This window comes from Aptenodytes patagonicus, chromosome 20 (assembly GCF_965638725.1).
Source record: "Aptenodytes patagonicus chromosome 20, bAptPat1.pri.cur, whole genome shotgun sequence".
Classification (NCBI taxonomy): domain Eukaryota; kingdom Metazoa; phylum Chordata; class Aves; order Sphenisciformes; family Spheniscidae; genus Aptenodytes; species Aptenodytes patagonicus.
In genome coordinates, this window is record NC_134968.1 from 2,755,645 (window position 1) to 2,773,173 (window position 17,529).

Below are 17,529 nucleotides of genomic sequence, written 5' to 3' on the forward strand. Positions count from 1 at the left end.
TCGCTCACGGAAAGCAAACGGCCAGTTCCTAAGCTGGGCCGAACTGATAAGCCCTGTAAAGGTTTAAAAAGATATACATTCACAGAGGTTTGGCCCGCAAAGTATGACTTCTTCCTTTTAGATACATTTCTAATGAATGTCCATTCAGATGCTACATGAGTTCGGGTATAAATTGTGCCAAACCCCTACTGTCCCTTTTGAAAATTTATTTCAAGGTCCTTATCCAATACATATCAATGCACTATTGGATCTCATCCGAAGTATAACTATATCTAATTATCAGCCATTGGAACTACTTCTGTATTAAACCATAAAATTGAGATAGGATTGAAACGTCTTATGATTCCAATGGCTAAATGCAGCAGTAACCTAAATAATGCTGTAAATTACACGCAAAATGAAAACTTGGTCAGAAAATATATGATGTAATTTGTGCTTAGGGGTAAATTGGTCCCTGGCTGCCCAGGATAGGGAAGGTATGACCTGCATCAGGCTGAAGTATATGGCTGTGAGTCAGAATCTCTGTCATTATTACAGAAAAAAAAATGACGTACCTTAAAATACTTCAAAAAGCCAGCATCCTCACGAGATTTATTGCAGTCTGACCCCCTCTGCCGGTCACCCGCTTGCTGCCTGTGTCCCAGGGTCGGCACCTCAAAATAGACTCCGAGATTTGTAGAAATGATAGGAGCAAGCAAGTGGAAAATGATAGGTACCAGCGTAAAAGGGATGGAGAGGCAATTCGGGGCCACCGACACTTGGCACCGGTAGCGCGAGGACATAGATAGCATCGTGACACAACCCCAACCCCAGGTGACCGGGTTTGGGTTTAGGATACGAGCCAGTAAAGCCAGTACTAGCAACAGTGTAGAAAGGAAAGAGGTCTGATAACCGGCATTTGGGTGAACTACCAGGGTTTTAGTAAAAGTTGCTTTTGTGTCTCTCCGCGTTTCATCTGCTTCTGTCAAGATGCAAAGCAGTAAAAGAAGAAAAATGTAATTTAGAATGAGGACGTACGGGAAAAGGTTGGGGCGGGGGAAAGCATTTTCTTGAAAAACAATTGGACTTTTCCTGAGGAAGCAAGTGTTCAGTTAAAAACGAGCCTCATTTTGATGGAATGTTGGATTGTCAAAATTGGGATAAAGCTATGCCAGGAACGTTGAGATATACTACAGTAATCAATAATGTCAAAACATGTACAGTACCAAGTGTTTTTAAAATAACATTTTATCATCCCAAGCGAGGAGGTTTTCAGCTTTTTCTCCTAGCCTAGGAAAAAAAGCGTTGATACACTGGACGTTCCTACGACACAGGAGAAATTCAGCCAGCTCTAGGCTTTTAGATCAGTACTGCCGGGAACGGATACAAACAAATAGATCCCATACAGCTCGTTTTACTTTCCTGATTCATTCTCGTTATCCCATACCGTCCTTTGGCCTTCATGATATATTCCCATGCTGTGAGGAGCCACCGGGGATCAACCAGTTAAATATGCCCTTTCTGTTAAACAGAAACAGCCCCGCTACCCATGGGGATACCATGTTGCATGCTAAAAGTTATTCAGAGATGTGCTTAAGTACTTTGTTAGACAGAAGCTTCAGAAAGCAATTGAAAGCCTGCAAACAGCTCCTTTAAGACCCCATCAGTTCCTCCAATTTATTTCTTTAAGAACGAACAGACATCTTTTCCAAAGATTTTCTCCATATAGCTTTTATTTTTATTTGCTGTTATTTTCTTTTACAGGTTTTTTAAATAACGCTTACCCATATAGTACATATCTGTTTGAACCTAGATTGATAAAACGTTTGTGTAGAATCAAAACAGTGAAACATTTTGAAGTCTCTGTTACTCTAAATATTCTTAAAACTCTATGTGAACTTCTTCGGGCTTTGTATTGCTTCAGATATTCAGCAGGAAACACAGTCTAATACAGCTGGATAATAAACCTTTCCCCATTTGTGTTTGCATGGAAAAAAAGATCCGTTAATCATAAATTGAAAATCCTGAAGCAGAAACAGAAATAGTAACTGGATAATCTGTGCACAAAGCATTGTAATATCCCAAGGCACTTAGTTTTGAGTCACAATGGTTTGGTTTAAGAACAGGCTCTTCTTGTTAAATCAAGAAGGTTTAGAAACATGAAGGAGAAGTAATCCACATTCATAAGTTCCTTTAAATGAGGATGCCCAGTTTCTGACTGAGAGACCGTTTACCCTCTGTGCTGCCAAGGCAACTCAGCTACTGCTTTTCTAGGGGCTCCACGCCATACCGACCTTCCCTGTTTCGGAAATCTCAGGTTTTCCTCATCGCGAGATGGATGGAGAAAACAGTGCATGTGCCTCACCCTAGAATAAGCCGTGCTGCCTGCTTTGCTGGAAGGATGGCCCTAGACCTTCAGCTCTGCAAACAGGTATTCGGTCTCTTTATAAATGCGCCTCTTTCACTTGCTTTACGACTGACGGTGAAAGAAGAGATGTATTTTTATTTAGACTTTTTTCCTTATTAATTCTGCATTCCAGAAGCTGAGCAGGACTGAAGGCGTGATCCTAAAAGATTATAAAACGTTTCTGGTCTTTGGTTAGCAATCACAGTGCTATATTAAAGAATAAAAGCATTATAATAGAGATGTATCAGCCAAGTACAGAAAACTGCCGTACTACATCCCATCACTTGGATCCCTATCTGAATGAACAGTTACGTGGCCAATGCTGTTCTAAAGAACTGGCACCACATTCAACTAAATTACGAATTACAGGATTTGTAACTCTTTTGACAAGCATATACACTTGATCCAAGACAGAGGACTCAAGTTTGATGACGGTGACTCAGTTTCAGGATGTGGATGTCTGACCTGATTTATGCGTTGGTCATATGCTGCATGGAATAGAAAGCTCAGAATTACCGTCCTAGTGGCATAGTCAGTCTTGTCTGGGTGATCTTAGCATGAATTAAGCCTATACAGTGAATTTTGGTCTATTCTATGCTGCGGCCTCTGCCACGTATTCTACAGAGCAGATAGGAATTCAGGATTATTCCAGGCGATGACAAAAAACATGGTCATCAAACACCTGCTTATTGGACTCTTCAAAGGTCTCACTGCAGAGTGGGCACTCCAGAAGATGGCTCTGCACATGGACTTCATACTGACTTGTTTCAATATCTTCAGGAAATACTTCATCGCATATGGGGCATTTCCTTATCGAAGCCTGAAGTACAAAGTAATTGCGGATAAAGTCAGCTTTAAAATTATATTCAAAGAGAAGAAACAGAGAAGTTTAGTAGCCAGATACTATCACTTTTGGACAAGTCTTCCCGACTTCTAACACTCTCAAGTTTTCAAATGTCTCCAGGCTTCTCTAAATAGCACTCAAAAGCCAAGAGCTTCTGAGAGGTACTCTAACTTTCCATCCTACATAGCACATGTCCATGTCTCCAATATGAAATAAGGTAGGTAGTTAGCAGCTGCATGCTGCTCATTCTGACATTAGATGCTGCCAAGAGCTGGTCCTTAAAGATTAAGGTCCACAGAGTATCCTTTCTCTTCCTTAAGACATACAATTCTTATTAATTCTACGCGTTAAGCATATGTGGCTCCATTTTGTTGTCCGCTACCTTACCAGGACTAAACCAGTAAGTAGACAATTGGCTACAGAGCTGAACTTGGAGCTTTTTATTTCAAACCACTAATTCGTGTCCATAAACCACTAATTCATGTCCAGCCGTGTCCGCTTTACTTACTATGTCTGCAGCTCCTGCCCCCAGGTTTGCTCCTGCAGCTGGAAAAAGAAGTCAATTTAGCCACAGCAAAATCATTAACAATGTCATGTGCTGATAACTAGTAATTCTTGAAACATGAGGACGTGGCTCTGGATCTAAACCTCTATATTTAGGACTATGGAAACTGGACATAAGCCACAGAACTAGCTGTCTCACAGCTGAATAAACTAGCTACTAGTTGTCTCTCTTGGCAGAAGATGAACAGACAGCTGATCGCTTAAGTCAACTCTTAACACCTGGCAGCATTTTGCAGCTGCCAAGTCATCTGCACGCATGCAAAGCTGCACAGAGGTGCTGCTAATAACGTCTTTTCTACAGCATTCGATTCGAGAGGGAGGATAATTTGCTGAGACTCTAACTGCCATGTATTTGCGGTTTAAGACAGAATGCCAAGTAATCTCACCACAATATGGATTTCCAAACAGAAGGCCTCCTACTTCAGGAGCTGGAATTGGAGCTTGAGCTTGTGAAACAACAGAGAAGGAAGAAACCTCCTGCGAGAGATGCCTCAGGAGTCTGTCATTCTCTTCCCTTAGTTTCTGCAAAGGGACAGAGGGGCAGAATGAATTTCCAGAAGCTCAGGAGACCATTTCAGGCAAAAGTCATGCTTTGCACTAACACAGATCCTCTTATAGCAGAATCAAAATTGCTCTGAACTTCTTTTAGGTAGCTCAGTGTTAGTCCTGCTTGACCGAATGGGAAAGTGAGGTAAGGAAGGGCAAGGATCTATTCTGTGGCCTGCTCAGAAAGGCAAACACGATGATCACAACGGAGTAATACACTTTAAAAGACAGAAGACTATCCTGAAGTCATGCAGAGTAAGGAACAAAACTGAGCAGTCATTGCTTAGACTGGACAAAAAGGCTACGTCCATTTAAACGAGTAAGTCCGTTCATTTCAGTGGCGTCAGAATTAAGCTAACATTAGGCGTTTTTGAAAATCCCCATGCTATTATGGGCAAAGCAGCCTATTCTGTGGCAGGGGAAAAAGGCGCAAGATTTTGGACCCTTCCTCTCAGGCTGTACAGTCCTGGCAGCAACAACATACCGTGAGTGTACGCACGCGGTCATTTGTACGCGCCTGCAGACAGCCTGGCAGCCTGGCTTTAGGTGATGGTCGACGTGCAGGCACAATTAGTGATCCGTTTGGTAGAAGGGTTAATGGAACTGAACACTAGACCGAGAGACTAGTGTCATATTCCATACAGGAGAAAGGCGAGGCAGTTGTGCCAAGTTCTCACCTGATTTTCCTCATCGGCTTCATTCTTTTTTGCCTGCAGAATCTGAAACAAACGCTTCTGCTCCTCAAGTTCTTTCATTAAGTTGCGGTTTTGTTGCTATGAAGGAAGAGGGTTACTTGGTAAATCGTGGGAAACCGGCAAATACAACGATGACAGCTCCAAGAACCGAAGCCGTCATATACTAGCTGCCTCCTGCTGCATTTGTTACCAACAAACAAACCTTCGCTTTCACTGGGAGTCTTACCATTTCATAGTTTGTCACCTAGGATATCTCCACGTCACCACTCACGCTCTGTATTTTCATTACAACATGTGAGATGACACATGACCTCTGAAGGGCACATATGACAGGTCAAACAAAGACGGCGGTTGAAGAAAAGGGACTCACAGCTGTAAAATCCACCCTGGCAGGTGAGAGCTATCCAAGTCTGCCAGGTTTCCTGGTGCTGTAAGACTTGCATTGACGATGGGTAGCCAGCACATCCGTAGGAATTAAATCTTGTAGCTGACTCGAATTAAATCAGTAAATTAGATAAGCTAGAGTACTTAGGGATTCTGCACTCATTCTCAAATATCACTCAAAGAATCCTGAACATTTGGCATCACAGCAGAGGTAATCCCATCATCTATTTTAGGCATCTAATTTTCAATGCCAAAGTCGGAGTAGAGCCTCCAAAAGCTTCCCGAGTAGCACATCCAGAGAGAGAAGCACCTTTAGAAGGTCACTCAGGGCAACAGGCTAAAGGTGATGTGATGGCCTCAGTCATTGCCAATGATGGTTTCTTCAGTAGAAAGAAATGCCACGGCACGCTGCCCTTTTCTTTTATATCCCTCACACTCCTTCAAGGAGTGATTTCCAATGCTGAGGTTTGTGGATTACTTCTAAAAAGTCTGCAGCAGTTACTGAAGAAAAGCAAGCCTTTTGTCCATAACCTTAAATTTGTTATAGTCATCTGCAACATCACAGGGAAATCGTGATGGTTCTGCAAATCGAAAGAAGGTGGAAAACGATGCTGCCAGTGACCCTCAGCTCCCCTGCACAGGTACCAGCAGGTTCCGTACAATACGGCAGAGCTCCGTGCTCAGCGCTTTTGGGACCATCTCCCCAGCTGCACCCCCAGAAATGCTGGGCACCCGCCCATTCTGCAGACAGCGGGACAGACAAAGTGACCGCTTGGCCTTTGACCCCTTCAAGTATTCCATGCAACGTCCAAGCTTCTTATTTTGCTCCTTCTGCACCGAAATCCCAGATTTTCACGAGCGGAGTTGCAAAGGGGGGGGTCAGAGAAGGACGTGGGGCAGAGCACCAAACTACAGACCTTTGTATTGTTTACAGCTTGTTTTGGTGCATTCTGAGCCTATTGCGTCTATTTTCTTGATTATTAAATGCTAAATTTGATATATTAAAGATGAGAAAGAGACAAAACCATCAACAGACAGAAGACCAGCAAGGCTGCTGTCTCACACCAATTACTAGTCAAGCTTCCTGTGGGAGGTAAAATTAACACCATGTAGTCTGGGCAGATTTAGGGTAACTTGTTGTATTTACCCATAAGTCCCAGTCCTGAAACAATTTTGCTTAGATGCAATGATTTGCAATCAGCCAAATATCAATCCTGAATTCCCACTGATTTACTTTTATCCCTCGAGCTGACTCAAAAGCGATCAAGACAGAGACTGAATTTTCCTGCTAGAGAGAATCAGAATTGCAATGTCTAGTTATACAGACGTTTTCTTCCAAAACTAAAAGATATGTGTATACTATAAGAATATATGTATACTATAAGAATCTGTCAGATGGTGTGTTCACAGAACCACCTATGTGGACACCCACGCCATCAGGGACATTTTCTGTCATGGAATCCCCTAGATTCTCGTAAGATTGAGCAGCATTTGTCTCTGCTCACTGCCAAGGATGCCTCAGCCTCTCCGCCCTGGGTCCCCCAAGCACCGCGATACTCAGGGAAGGCTTTACCTGTTGAGTTCTAGTCATGCGTAACTGGCGATTCTCTTCCTTTAAGCTTTCAAGCTGCTCTGTCTTGTCACGGTCCATATGAGACAGGTTTTCCACTTCTTTCTCGTAATTCAACGCTTGAGACTAGGGAGAAAGCAGGGTGCGCAGAAAGTGAAAATCGAAGAGCTCCGAGTGAGGAGCACAGGCACCCTGGCAGTGCTCAGAACCCGTGGCTGCTTACATTTTTTTTCTGCAAACATTTTTCCGTTAAAACCTTTGTAGAAACTGAGAATAGCTGCATGGGGATGTACGGGAGCTGACGTATTCGTCAGAACACCGTATTCATTCATACGTTCTCTGAGGAGCTTTCTAAGCTTCAACATGACACTTCTAGTCTGGGAAGTCAGAGAACAAAGAGAAAAACAGACTCTCCAGCCAGACGGTTAGCCCATCGTTCTGGGTCTCCTACGTCCCAGACCTAACAACCAAGCTATTTTCAGTCTACCTTCTGCCTTCACATACCTCCCAGCTAGAAGTCTTGTTTTCACCCAAGTACTGAACATAATTTTAGAATGTTTTTCAAAACGGAAGCGTTTTCTGCCTGGATCCTTAGCTAGCAGGAGGTAAACAACAGTCTGATTTTGGTCAACTTAATGAGCATGCAAAGGGGATGTTTTTACGGAATGAAATCCTTACAGTTTCTCTTAGCACATCCCGCTCTACCCTTCCTCCCAGAACACAGATTTCTTGAGGTTTCCTGGAGGTCAAATCATATCAAAGGTTGACATTTTCCTAAAGAACCCAGGTAACCAAAAAAGAAACTCATACACCACGTATTGGCTCAAAGTTGCTCAGTTCTCTGTCAGAGGCAAAGCAAAGCAAAAGAGGGCAGCTATATGTTTGCTACCTGCAGCTGGTCCATGCGATCCAAGGCTGTTTTCAGTCTGGTTTCCAGGCGTTCCTTGTCAGAGGTCACATTCTGAATTTGCTCTTTGAGTCTACTCAGAACAAATCAAAACACACCGTACCTTCACGGATGGAAATTGCATCCATAAAGGCAAGGTGCTTACATGAAATCCTGTTTTGAGATGTGCTGTAAATACACTTACTGGCGCAGTTCTGCCTCCCTGCAGTCATCCAGCTCCTTTAGATGTTTATTTTCCTTTTTCAGGGAATTCAGCTCCAGCTCCAGTTTCTCTGTGTTGCACCTTAGAGACTCTAAACTGTTCTGCAGCTCCTGAAAATCACAGTGAGGTCGATAGGAGGTAAACGGGACCCAAGCAATAGTCCTGCTCTGCACTGGTACTGCAAAGATCCCCCACATGCAACACTTCCAGGCAGCCCATCTGAAGGAGGGAAATCTCTCCTTTGCATCCTGACTACTCTTTCAGACCCCGTTTAATTTACGTTAAGCCCTGAGCAAAACCGAAGGAGGAAAAGATAACGGTAACGGGATTTTGGGACAGCCTACAAAACATTTTTGAACACTCCCCTTCCCACATGTTCCTGACTTCTGTGTCTGCTGACGCCTCTCCTTCATCGTTGTTGTTCTTATCACAGTAGAGGTGGTGTACGATTTGGTAAAGGATTAAACAGATAATATGGGGAGAAACCTCTTTAATTTTCTCCTGGAAGCATACAGTGGAACAAGACCTGACTCAGTCCCTCTTCAGCTTTCAGACTTAAAGCTTCTGACTTATTATATTAACTTTTTTTGTTTACTTGTGTCTTGTTGAGCTCTTCCTGCAGATCGATGTTTTGCTTCTGGAGACTTGCACAGCTTGCTTTCAGCTCCTCATTTTCTTTATGCAAATTTCTGTTTTGTAGTTCAATCTCTTCCACTTCTCCCTGGCAAGCAGCAAAGTCTTTCGGTCATAACAGAAGCACTGAAAAGCTACATTCCAAATCGCACAGCGTGAAGAGCAAAGAAAGATGAGCTCTGCAAAAGGGAACACGGTGTACCTCCCCGTGCTTCCACTACTAGCGCAGACCAGACTGCTACTTCACTCTCCCCAGCCTGTCCAAAGCTGACCATCAACCCAATTCTTGAATACCGAGCACGTGCTACCCCTGACCTTCGGAGATGCTCAATGCTTTCTGCGTCCACAGAGGTCAGCAGAGGCAGAGGTTTGGGGCTTTTTGCAGTTTGTTAGATTAGGACGATGTGCGCAGTGTAGTCGTTAACAAAAGGGCTGCACACAAGACACTGCAAAATAAGAGTGCTTGGCTTCACAGCACCTCAATTATCGTCCACGTGCATGCTCTTACTCCCATCTAATGGGAGACTGTTTCCCTGAAAATGACATTCGCATTTAAAAATATGCAAAAGGCCCTGAAACACTATGTATTAAGTGACCCCCCGTTACAAAGAGCTCACAATCTAAGTAAACTGGTCTGATAAATGGCAGGTAGAGAAACAAAGGCTGCCCAGATTTGCGTGACAGGTCAGCAGCAAAGCCAAGAACAGAATCCAAGTCTGCCGAGTTCTAGCTTGGCATCCGATTTACCGGATCGCTCCATGTTAGCAATGAGCGCATGCCAATAAAAGCAGAGGCAGTAAAAAGCAGGGGAAGAGGGGACACACACCTGTGTGGTAACCACCAGGATATCGTCCTCGGTCTCTGCTCTGAACTGGAAAGGCACACTGGCTCCCCGCACCACGCCATCCTGGTCGACGTAGCAGAACTGGTAGTATTCATCATCTTTCGGTAGGTAGTAAGCTTCGGACAAACACAACAACCCCATCATACGCAGCTTCTAATTATTCAAGCCTCTTAACTACATAGCGCAGAAAGCGAGAACCTCAGAAAGCTGAGACATCCTAGCTCAGCATCGTTCCTGCACCACCAGTAACTCCTTGTGCCAGTGATAAGAACGCAAACAATATCGCTCAGTCAGGACGGCAGAATTTAGCAGGTTCACAATTTTGTGATTTATTATGGGATTTGAAATAAGTCTCCCAAAGCATGGTCCTACAGATACTCTGTAATTCCGAACGTAGTGCTTATTGGTGGCCGCAAAGCGGGAGTCCGCGTGTGCGTGCCTGTGTGTGCAACGTGCCCGTACATCCCCCGAGCGACCCAAGCTCCCGGCTCACCTTTGAACTGGATCTGTTGCTGCACAGCGGTATCGCTGCGGGCGTCGCTGGGCAGAGGAGCCCACATGAATGTGTAATATTCCCGGGTCGTTTTCCATCCCACCTGCAACAGCAAAATTGTTATACGGCATCACACAGTTCATGTTTATCCTATGGTAATGGGACTGTATTTCCACACAGAGCAGTTACTGGGAGGACTTTTGCACTGATATCCTGACTTCTGAGAGTTGTGGTCTATGCATGAAAGGATAATCGGAGTGTTTGATTAGCCTTGAAGTTGTTCAGCTCACAACAGGTCTGGCACTTTGTCCCTAAGCACAATAAAGATGTTCCGTTACACAAGGTTATTACTGAAAAAAAATTCCCCAACCCTGTCCCGTCAAAGCCGAAGCCATTTGCTTCTGCCTGCTGCTGCCTTCTCACACTTGGCACGTCTGGTTTCACAGTATTCACTTACCCGGAAGATGCCCACCCAGTCCTTCCCGCGAGGAGCGATGTTCTGTGTGAGGGTATAATAACAGGTTACGTCTCCTCCGGGAACGTAAAACTTCTCCACGTTGTTAAAGACGACCTGGGAGAAGTGGCAGTTGTCCAAGAGGACGGCAGAAGTGGGAGGCTCGTCTGAGGTCTCATCCATTGTGGAAGTCTACAAGAGGAAAGAATAAGGGGATGATCTCATCTTCAGATGCTGCCACCACGGTTGTGTCCGTGAAGGGTGTGAAGAGGTACGGCTTGTGAACGACATAGCCGTGAGGTCCAAAACCCCCTACGCACACACCAAGGTTTCTCAGCAAGGCACACGAGCTCGCTGGAGTCCCTGCCGCTGTGGCCAGGCTGCTCCTGACATCCACGGCAGCTTGCGGATCCTTTTACCAGACAGGTGTAAGACTCTCTCATCTGACCCGCTGCTTCCCAACCACGGTGCCTGGTGCTCTGAGGCTGCCAGCGCGGCACAGCAGCCTCTCTCCTGCATGGGACCCCACGACCCAGACCCGCTGACCATCCTGCGGATCTGTTACATGGGAGAGGCAGCGGTGCCTTGCAGCAAGCAGGAGCACGCGTGCCTGCTGGGGGGATCCCATGCTTGAAGACCCTGCTGGAACACCGGCTGCCCCCGCATGCAGCCTCACATCATGTTTTTCATGTCATTTGACACGCCAGGCACATCCCCACCATACGTAGTTAATGTGGGGGTGCATCAGCTCTTCTGAAATCTGGAGACTAGCACACTGCTTGAGAAGAATAGAGGTTTCACCGCGTCAGCGAAATGCTCCGACAGTAGTACAAGGCAAAACCAGCAGCTTACAATCTACCGTGCTAGGAGCTCCAAGGCTCGTGCAGTCCCAGCCCTAACACGCTCCACTTTCACTGGCTGATCGCAGTGAGACACGAGACACACTCGTGCTGGCGATAAGCAAACTCAACAGCCTCCCCGTCTTCTGCATTCGAATCCAACGCCATGACTTGACCTCCAACTCCTTTCATCTTCAGCTTCCCGGCTCCAAGGGAAGAGAGGTACCTTGCTAAGCTCAGCTCCCATGGAAGAGCACAAACGGAGGAGATCCTGGTTAGGCAGGTCGTCGTAGCTCTGTCTCGCAAGCCTGTGTCATGAGGCTATTATAGCCTTGCTACTCGTGACTGCTACGCTGAAACCGCAAGATGATTCTCAGTACGAAAGGAATATGTTGTGTGACAGCAGGGTCAACAGATAGTGTTAAAGCTTTTGCACGAGCTATCTATACAGAAAACTTTGCAGTGCGTTGCGACACTACAGATCACACAACATAAATCTAGTGGGCGCATCGATCAAAACAGTATCCAAACTGCCAGGAGCCTAGGCAGGACTGGAAACAGAACACTCGATCACCCTCTTTGTCGCTGCGTCTTGCAGGCAGCCAGGCTTCAGCCCTGGCAATCCGTCAAGGGGCAGATCGCTGCTGACAAAACCCTGCCGCCAATCCCAGACAATTCAATTCCAGGAATCCAAAGCAGAACCATTCTCAGCTGAGCTTAGCGACAGCAGCAGCGAGCAAGTATTGACCTCAGAACGGAGGGAAAGTTCATCATGAACAACCATCCCACCGGAGCATTTCAGGTCACCTCCAATCCAGAAGCTTCACATGGAAATGAACTCCCTGGAACCCTGTTTTTTTGGTGGGTTTTTTTTTTTTTGGCATCACCCAGGAGATCGTCTGTATTCTGTGCCAAAGAACGGCCTGAAAACCAGGCAGAAGTTTAGACGGGGGTCGCGGGGCTGTGCTCGGAAAGGAAAAGGTATCCCACAGCTGGAAAGAGCAGTGATGACCGCACTGACACAGGCTGCCTTGGGAGGACGGAGAATTCCTCCTGCTGGGAGTGGGAGGCAGGGCAGACCCTGGGCATGGATGAGGCGCAACCCTCCAGGACACCCAGGGCTGCCGTTTCAGTTCTCTCAGTAAAACGTAGGAAATGGCGTACAATTCGTCCCAGCCTCAGTCTTTATCTGGCTGCTGTCGATCTTCCCCACCCCGATGTGCCTTACGTTCCCGAACGCCAGGGACCTTCCCGAACACCAGGGACCTTCCCGAACACCAGGGACCTCTCGACAGCCACCAAACAGGAAAAAAAAAAAAAAAAAGAAAATAAACCTAAGGACAGCACCTTAATCACGTTACTGCATCGCTTCAGGAGAGGACACGAGCCCTTGCTGCCGCAAGGGTTAAAAGTAACCTGCGAAGAAAGCGAAGAGTCAGTGCCTGGATGCAGCAAAACAATGCGTCCTGCTGCAAAAAAAAAAAAAAAAAAAAAAAAAAAGGCATTGGTTTCGGTGTAAATAATTGCGATCTGGAGGGAAAACAAACCCAGAGGCCGCGCAGGGTGCGCCGGCGGCAGAGTCTGGGGTTCACTTCCAGGAAAAGGCGACAGGAAGCGGAAGGGGGAGGACATTTTATTAACGTTCACATTTTCGTTACGCGAAGAGCCCCGTAAGTCATCAGCCGAGGCAGAGGAGGCCCCGCCAGGCTGCCGCCGCCGCCGCCGCCCGAGGGGACGGGGACAGCCACCCCGAAGGGGTGTCAGCGACCAAGGGGCAGTGCCAGCCCGGGGCCGAGGTATCACCACAGCTCACGCAGAGCGGAGCGGAATAAATTGCGCTTCCTCCGGTGTTCACGGCCCGGCCTCTCTCCGGGGACTTTCTGGGGTTTTTGTTTTTTCTTTTTTTTTTTTTCCCTTTTCTTTCGCTGTTGCCGTTTTCTTCTGTCATTAAACCTGCTGCGTCCCCAAGATGTAGAAAAACACGGATTCCCCCTTCTCAAGCGAAACCAACTTCCAGCCGCCGTCGGACGCCGGGACACCGGGGCCGGGATGCGCCGGGCAGCCCCTCGCCGCCGGCAGCCGGGTGCCACGACGCGGGGGGGGGGGGGGGGGGGGGCGGCGGGCCCGGCTCCGGTCTCCGTTAACATCCCCGTGCGTGGGGGCCCGGCGGAGGGCGAGGAGCGGAGCGGGCCGTTCCCCCCCCTCCCCGGGACGGACACCCCCGGCTCCGCCGCTCGGAAACGAAAGTGAAAGTGTCGCCGCCGCTTCGCAACGGGGCAGCTCCCCCCCACCCCCCGGCCTCCCGTACGGTCCCGGAGGCGGGGGGGAAACATCAGCCTCCGGGAGGGGTGTAGGGGACCCCGTCACCACCGCCCCCCGCCTCACTCACCGAGCGGCACGGCTGGAAACCCCCGGGACGGCGAGGAGGAGGCGGAGGGCCAGGAAAAGGCGGAGCACCCCCCCGCCCCGCCCGGGATACCTCCCACTCGGGCGGCCCCGGCCGCGCTGCTGGGACTTGTAGTTCGGTGGGGGGAGTGTGTGTGTCGTCCCCCCCCCCCCCCAGCCGGTACCGCCCTTCCGTGCAGGCGCTCCGGTTGCGGGGCGGGGAGAGACCGGGGACGCCGGTGCCGCTTGTCGGGGGCCGGCAGGCTCGGGGCGGGGGCTGGTGGTGGTGGTGGATAAGAGCTCTGGGAGTTCGGCAAAGCGGGAGTTCGAAGTCCCGGTAACGAGCAGCGGCCCTGGGGAAGCCCCTCCGGCCGCTCCCCTCCACCGGGGCACCCCGTGAGGCGGGACGCCTGCGGCCTGGGCCGGGCCTGCCGCCCCCCGGCTCGCCCCAACGGCGGTCCGCAGGGGTTGAGGCTGCCGCTAACGGGGGACGGAGCCGGGCCTCGCCCCTGCACCGCGGCCGGGCAGCGGCCCCTTCGCCCCGGGCCCTTCCCCGGGGCGGCGGCGCTAAACCTCGGCTCCAGCGACGTTCGGCCACGGCGCGCACAGCGGCCCCGGGGCTGAACCGGGCGCTTTAATAAACCACGGGAAAACGTTTGAATGTCCGAAGGGATCTTCCAGGGAGGGATCGGAAGCGGGGCGGGCGCTGGGGCGGGCGCAGCAGCCGCCGGCGAACCGGAGAGGGCGGCCGGGCCGGACCCGCCGGCATCGCCGCCCCGCCTCTATGGTAACCTCTATGGTGAACAGAGCAGCCCCGCGGGCCTCATGGTCCTCTGGAAGACCTCCAGGGCGCCAGCCAATCAGCAAACACGCAGGAGAAAATAACCAACCAATGACGGCCCGCGTGGCGACACCGCCCTCCCGCCCCGGTGCTCTGTCCCGGATGCTGGTGGGAGGTGCTCGCTCGGTCTCAGCCAATGGGAAAGGCGGATGTTGTCCCAGGATGCCGCGCGCCGTGCGCGGCGGCAGCCAATGAGCGCGGAGGACGCGGGGGGGACACGGCAAGGTGAGCGGGGCGGGGGCGCCGCGCTCCCCTCACAGCCGCCGCCGCCGCAGCCCCGAGCGGACCCCGCGCAGGTGGGCCCCGCTCTCGGCCCGGCCGCCCCTCTCCGGGCACCGCCCCCCCTCTCCCCCCCCCCGCCCCCCCCCCCCCCGGCAGCGAGGGGGGCGCTCGGCCGCCCGTAGGGTAGCGCTGGGCCCGGGCGGCCGGTGGGGACGGCGCCCGGCCGTGCCGTGCCCTTCGCTGTGAGGCGGCGGCCCCTCCGCTGCCTCCCCGCGCCCGCCGGGGCTTGGTGGGGTCCCTTGGTGGGGGTTTCGACCGAGTCAGGGAAAGGGAAAAACGCGCAGCCCCGAGTCTGCCCCGGGAAGGCCCCAAACGAGGGTTAACGGGGGGGGGGCGGCGGGGGCGCCCGGAGCCGTGCGCGGGGGCGGGGGGGGGAACCCTCGGGCGTGATCTGGGGATGCGGCTGAAGGTAGACGCGCGGCTGTGCCGAGAGGGGGGTGCCGGCGGGTGGCAATAGCGTTGGGATTCCCAGTTCCTTTTTCTCTTCCCCCCCCCCCCCTTTATTTGCATCAGGTTAAGCAAAATGCAGGCTCCTTTGGCTCTCCTCAGCTCTCCAGCTCTGGTAAGTCACCTTTTATTCAGAGGAGTGTAGTAACAGCGGGGATATACGATTGTGAAGCCTTTCTCTGTGGTGCTTGGTTCCAAACGCTGTCCCGGCCGCCCTCAGCTGAGGTGGGATCGCGTGGGTTTGTTTTACCGTGGATTGAACAAGGGAGGGAAACAAGGTGACCTCTGGTGACCGGAGGGTGAATCCGACCATCTTAATCGACGTGCATTGAACTGCAGGCCCGAGGGCTTCCCTGGGGATGAGCTAACTGACTGTCACAGAGATACGCAGTTACCCCTTTCTTCCGAGGGATGAATTAGGAAGAAGATGTTTGGAATTTAACACTGGCTGAACCGGTGGGGCAGACAGGACCCGTACCGTGTTGCAGCCTGTGGTCTTGCGGCACTGTTGCGCGCGGACTTACTCCTGTTTTAGCCAGTTGGATTATCCTACATCTGCGTATGCCTTTGCTTTTTAGTCCCGTTTCATTCTTGAGACGTTCTAAAAAGTTCTAAGACTGTTCTTCATAAAATAACTGCTCTTTTCTGAGGATTAGCGTGGACGCATCCAGCCACGGGAGTTAATTGTCTTGTGTTTTGCTTCAGTTCCGGTGCTGTTCCAGGGCTCTGGCCAGACCAGTTTCAGTGTCTGTTTTCAGCAGGCCTGAGGTTCAGACTCTACAGGTGAGACTCTTACGTGGCAAAGCGGGTGCTGTATTTCTGTGCTCGCTGCCGGTGATACGTGATGGTTCCTCCTGAGATGGAGGAGTAAGTTTGTATGTCGAGAGGATGGCTAGGACGGAGACGTAGCTCCTAGCCCAAATGGGTGATGGCTTAGCAAGCTTGGCTGGTTTTGCTCTGTCTTGACTAGAGGATAAATGTTGATAATCTTTTATTTAAAAAAAAAGATACATTTATGATTAAAAGCGTGTCATTAGCACGTGTCTTCTCCTGTATCCCGCAGCCAGCTGGCGTTTCCCACCCACAGCTGACCCGCCGCGAGTTCCAGACCAGTGCTCTTTCCAGGGATATCGACACTGCTGCGAAGTTCATCGGTGCCGGCGCTGCCACGGTCGGGGTGGCTGGTTCGGGAGCGGGTATCGGGACGGTGTTTGGCAGCTTGATCATTGGCTATGCCAGGTAAGTAAGATGCCAGGCTGGCTTGAATTTATTCCCTTCTCCCAGCACTAAATTGAACGATTAGTAGAGCTTTCTCGGGAATAAAGGTCCAGCCCTACACGTGTAGTGCATCTAAGATACTGCGTTTAACTGACGCAGTCCTCCTTGGAATATAAAATGGTTGTTATAACCCGTTATTCTAGTAAAATAAATAAGAAAGCGCCTGGATTGTTTGAACCCACCCTGTACTTACTTCTGAACGATGCAGCTGCTCTGTGGAGCTCTGCCCGCCCCCAGCAGAAACGAAGCACTAGTTCTTAGCAGGGACTGTTGCTTGGTGCCGCCGGGGCAGGTGAACCCCGCCTCCGGGGTTTTACATGTCTACATCGCTAAAACTGGGGAGAAATCACAGCTTTCTTATTCCAGCCTGCGGCTGCCTGCCGTAAAACTGGTTTGTGCTCCAAAATCCGTTGCCGGTGTGACGTAATCCTGGTTTTCTGTGATACGGACTCTGGTTTGGGTGTGTTTTCTCACTGTGGATCCTCTTTCCTCCCCCCCTCCCCTCTCTCTCTCTCTGGTTTGTTGTTCCCCCCCCCTGTCCGACATGCAGGAATCCATCTCTCAAGCAGCAGCTTTTCTCCTACGCCATCCTGGGCTTCGCCCTGTCTGAGGCCATGGGTCTCTTCTGTTTGATGGTGGCATTCCTTATCCTCTTTGCTATGTGACAACTTCTGGCCCTGGCTGCGGCTTCCATCACTCTGTCCTCTGCGGTTTGAGTCTGCGTCCATCAGAGCGTTCCAGACTGACAATTAAAGAAAAGATTTCTCTAAATAAACTGGTGGCGTTATTTTTTTGGGTTTTTTTTTTCCCCCTCCTCTTTATTTCTTTATTTTTTTGCTTATGTTCTGGTCCAGCGGTGGGGAAATCCTTGGGTGAGTTGATGTAGTGGTTGAAGAGGGTAACGTCCCGGGTGTGGGGGGCACCCGCTGATAAAG

At 50.0% G+C, this 17,529-nt stretch overlaps 2 protein-coding genes across 5 annotated transcripts; one reads left to right on the forward strand and one right to left on the reverse strand.

Annotated features, from left to right (window-relative positions):
- Positions 1–1,694: 1,694 nt before the first annotated feature.
- On the reverse strand, positions 1,695–13,818 carry CALCOCO2 (calcium binding and coiled-coil domain 2). Of its 4 annotated transcripts, XM_076357038.1 has the most exons (13): positions 13,751–13,818; positions 12,709–12,777; positions 10,526–10,714; positions 10,069–10,171; positions 9,558–9,691; positions 8,694–8,819; positions 8,081–8,208; positions 7,879–7,969; positions 6,993–7,115; positions 5,018–5,113; positions 4,181–4,316; positions 3,739–3,776; positions 1,695–3,206 (listed from the first exon to the last, which is right to left on the reverse strand). In XM_076357038.1, exons 3-13 carry the CDS (start codon positions 10,703–10,705, stop codon positions 3,030–3,032), a joined length of 1,332 nt encoding a protein of 443 aa, XP_076213153.1. In that variant the 5' UTR covers positions 10,706–10,714; positions 12,709–12,777; positions 13,751–13,818; the 3' UTR covers positions 1,695–3,029. The 4 variants fall into 4 exon arrangements, with proteins under 4 accessions (XP_076213153.1, XP_076213151.1, XP_076213149.1 ...); XM_076357036.1 differs by lacking the exon at positions 12,709–12,777 and having other exon boundaries at positions 13,751–13,768; XM_076357034.1 differs by lacking the exons at positions 12,709–12,777; positions 13,751–13,818 and adding an exon at positions 11,588–11,712.
- An 899-nt stretch (positions 13,819–14,717) lies between these two features.
- Positions 14,718–17,369, forward strand: ATP5MC1 (ATP synthase membrane subunit c locus 1). The gene is given in 6 exon segments (XM_076356745.1): positions 14,718–14,796; positions 14,798–14,883; positions 15,383–15,431; positions 16,022–16,099; positions 16,380–16,555; positions 17,145–17,369. Coding segments are annotated over 6 exon segments (564 nt in total). The 5' UTR covers positions 14,718–14,736; the 3' UTR covers positions 17,260–17,369.
- Positions 17,370–17,529: the final 160 nt, after the last annotated feature.

Coding starts and splice junctions, on each gene's coding strand:
- CALCOCO2 (XM_076357034.1), bottom strand. CDS start 11,608: ATGGGAGCTGAGCTTAGCAAG. Junction 7,116..7,878: donor ATCGCATGGACCAGCTGCAG/GTAGCAAACATA, acceptor CTTTCTCCCTAG/TCTCAAGCGTTGAATTACGA. Junction 3,777..4,180: donor GTTTGGAAATCCATATTGTG/GTGAGATTACTT, acceptor TTCTTTTTCCAG/CTGCAGGAGCAAACCTGGGG.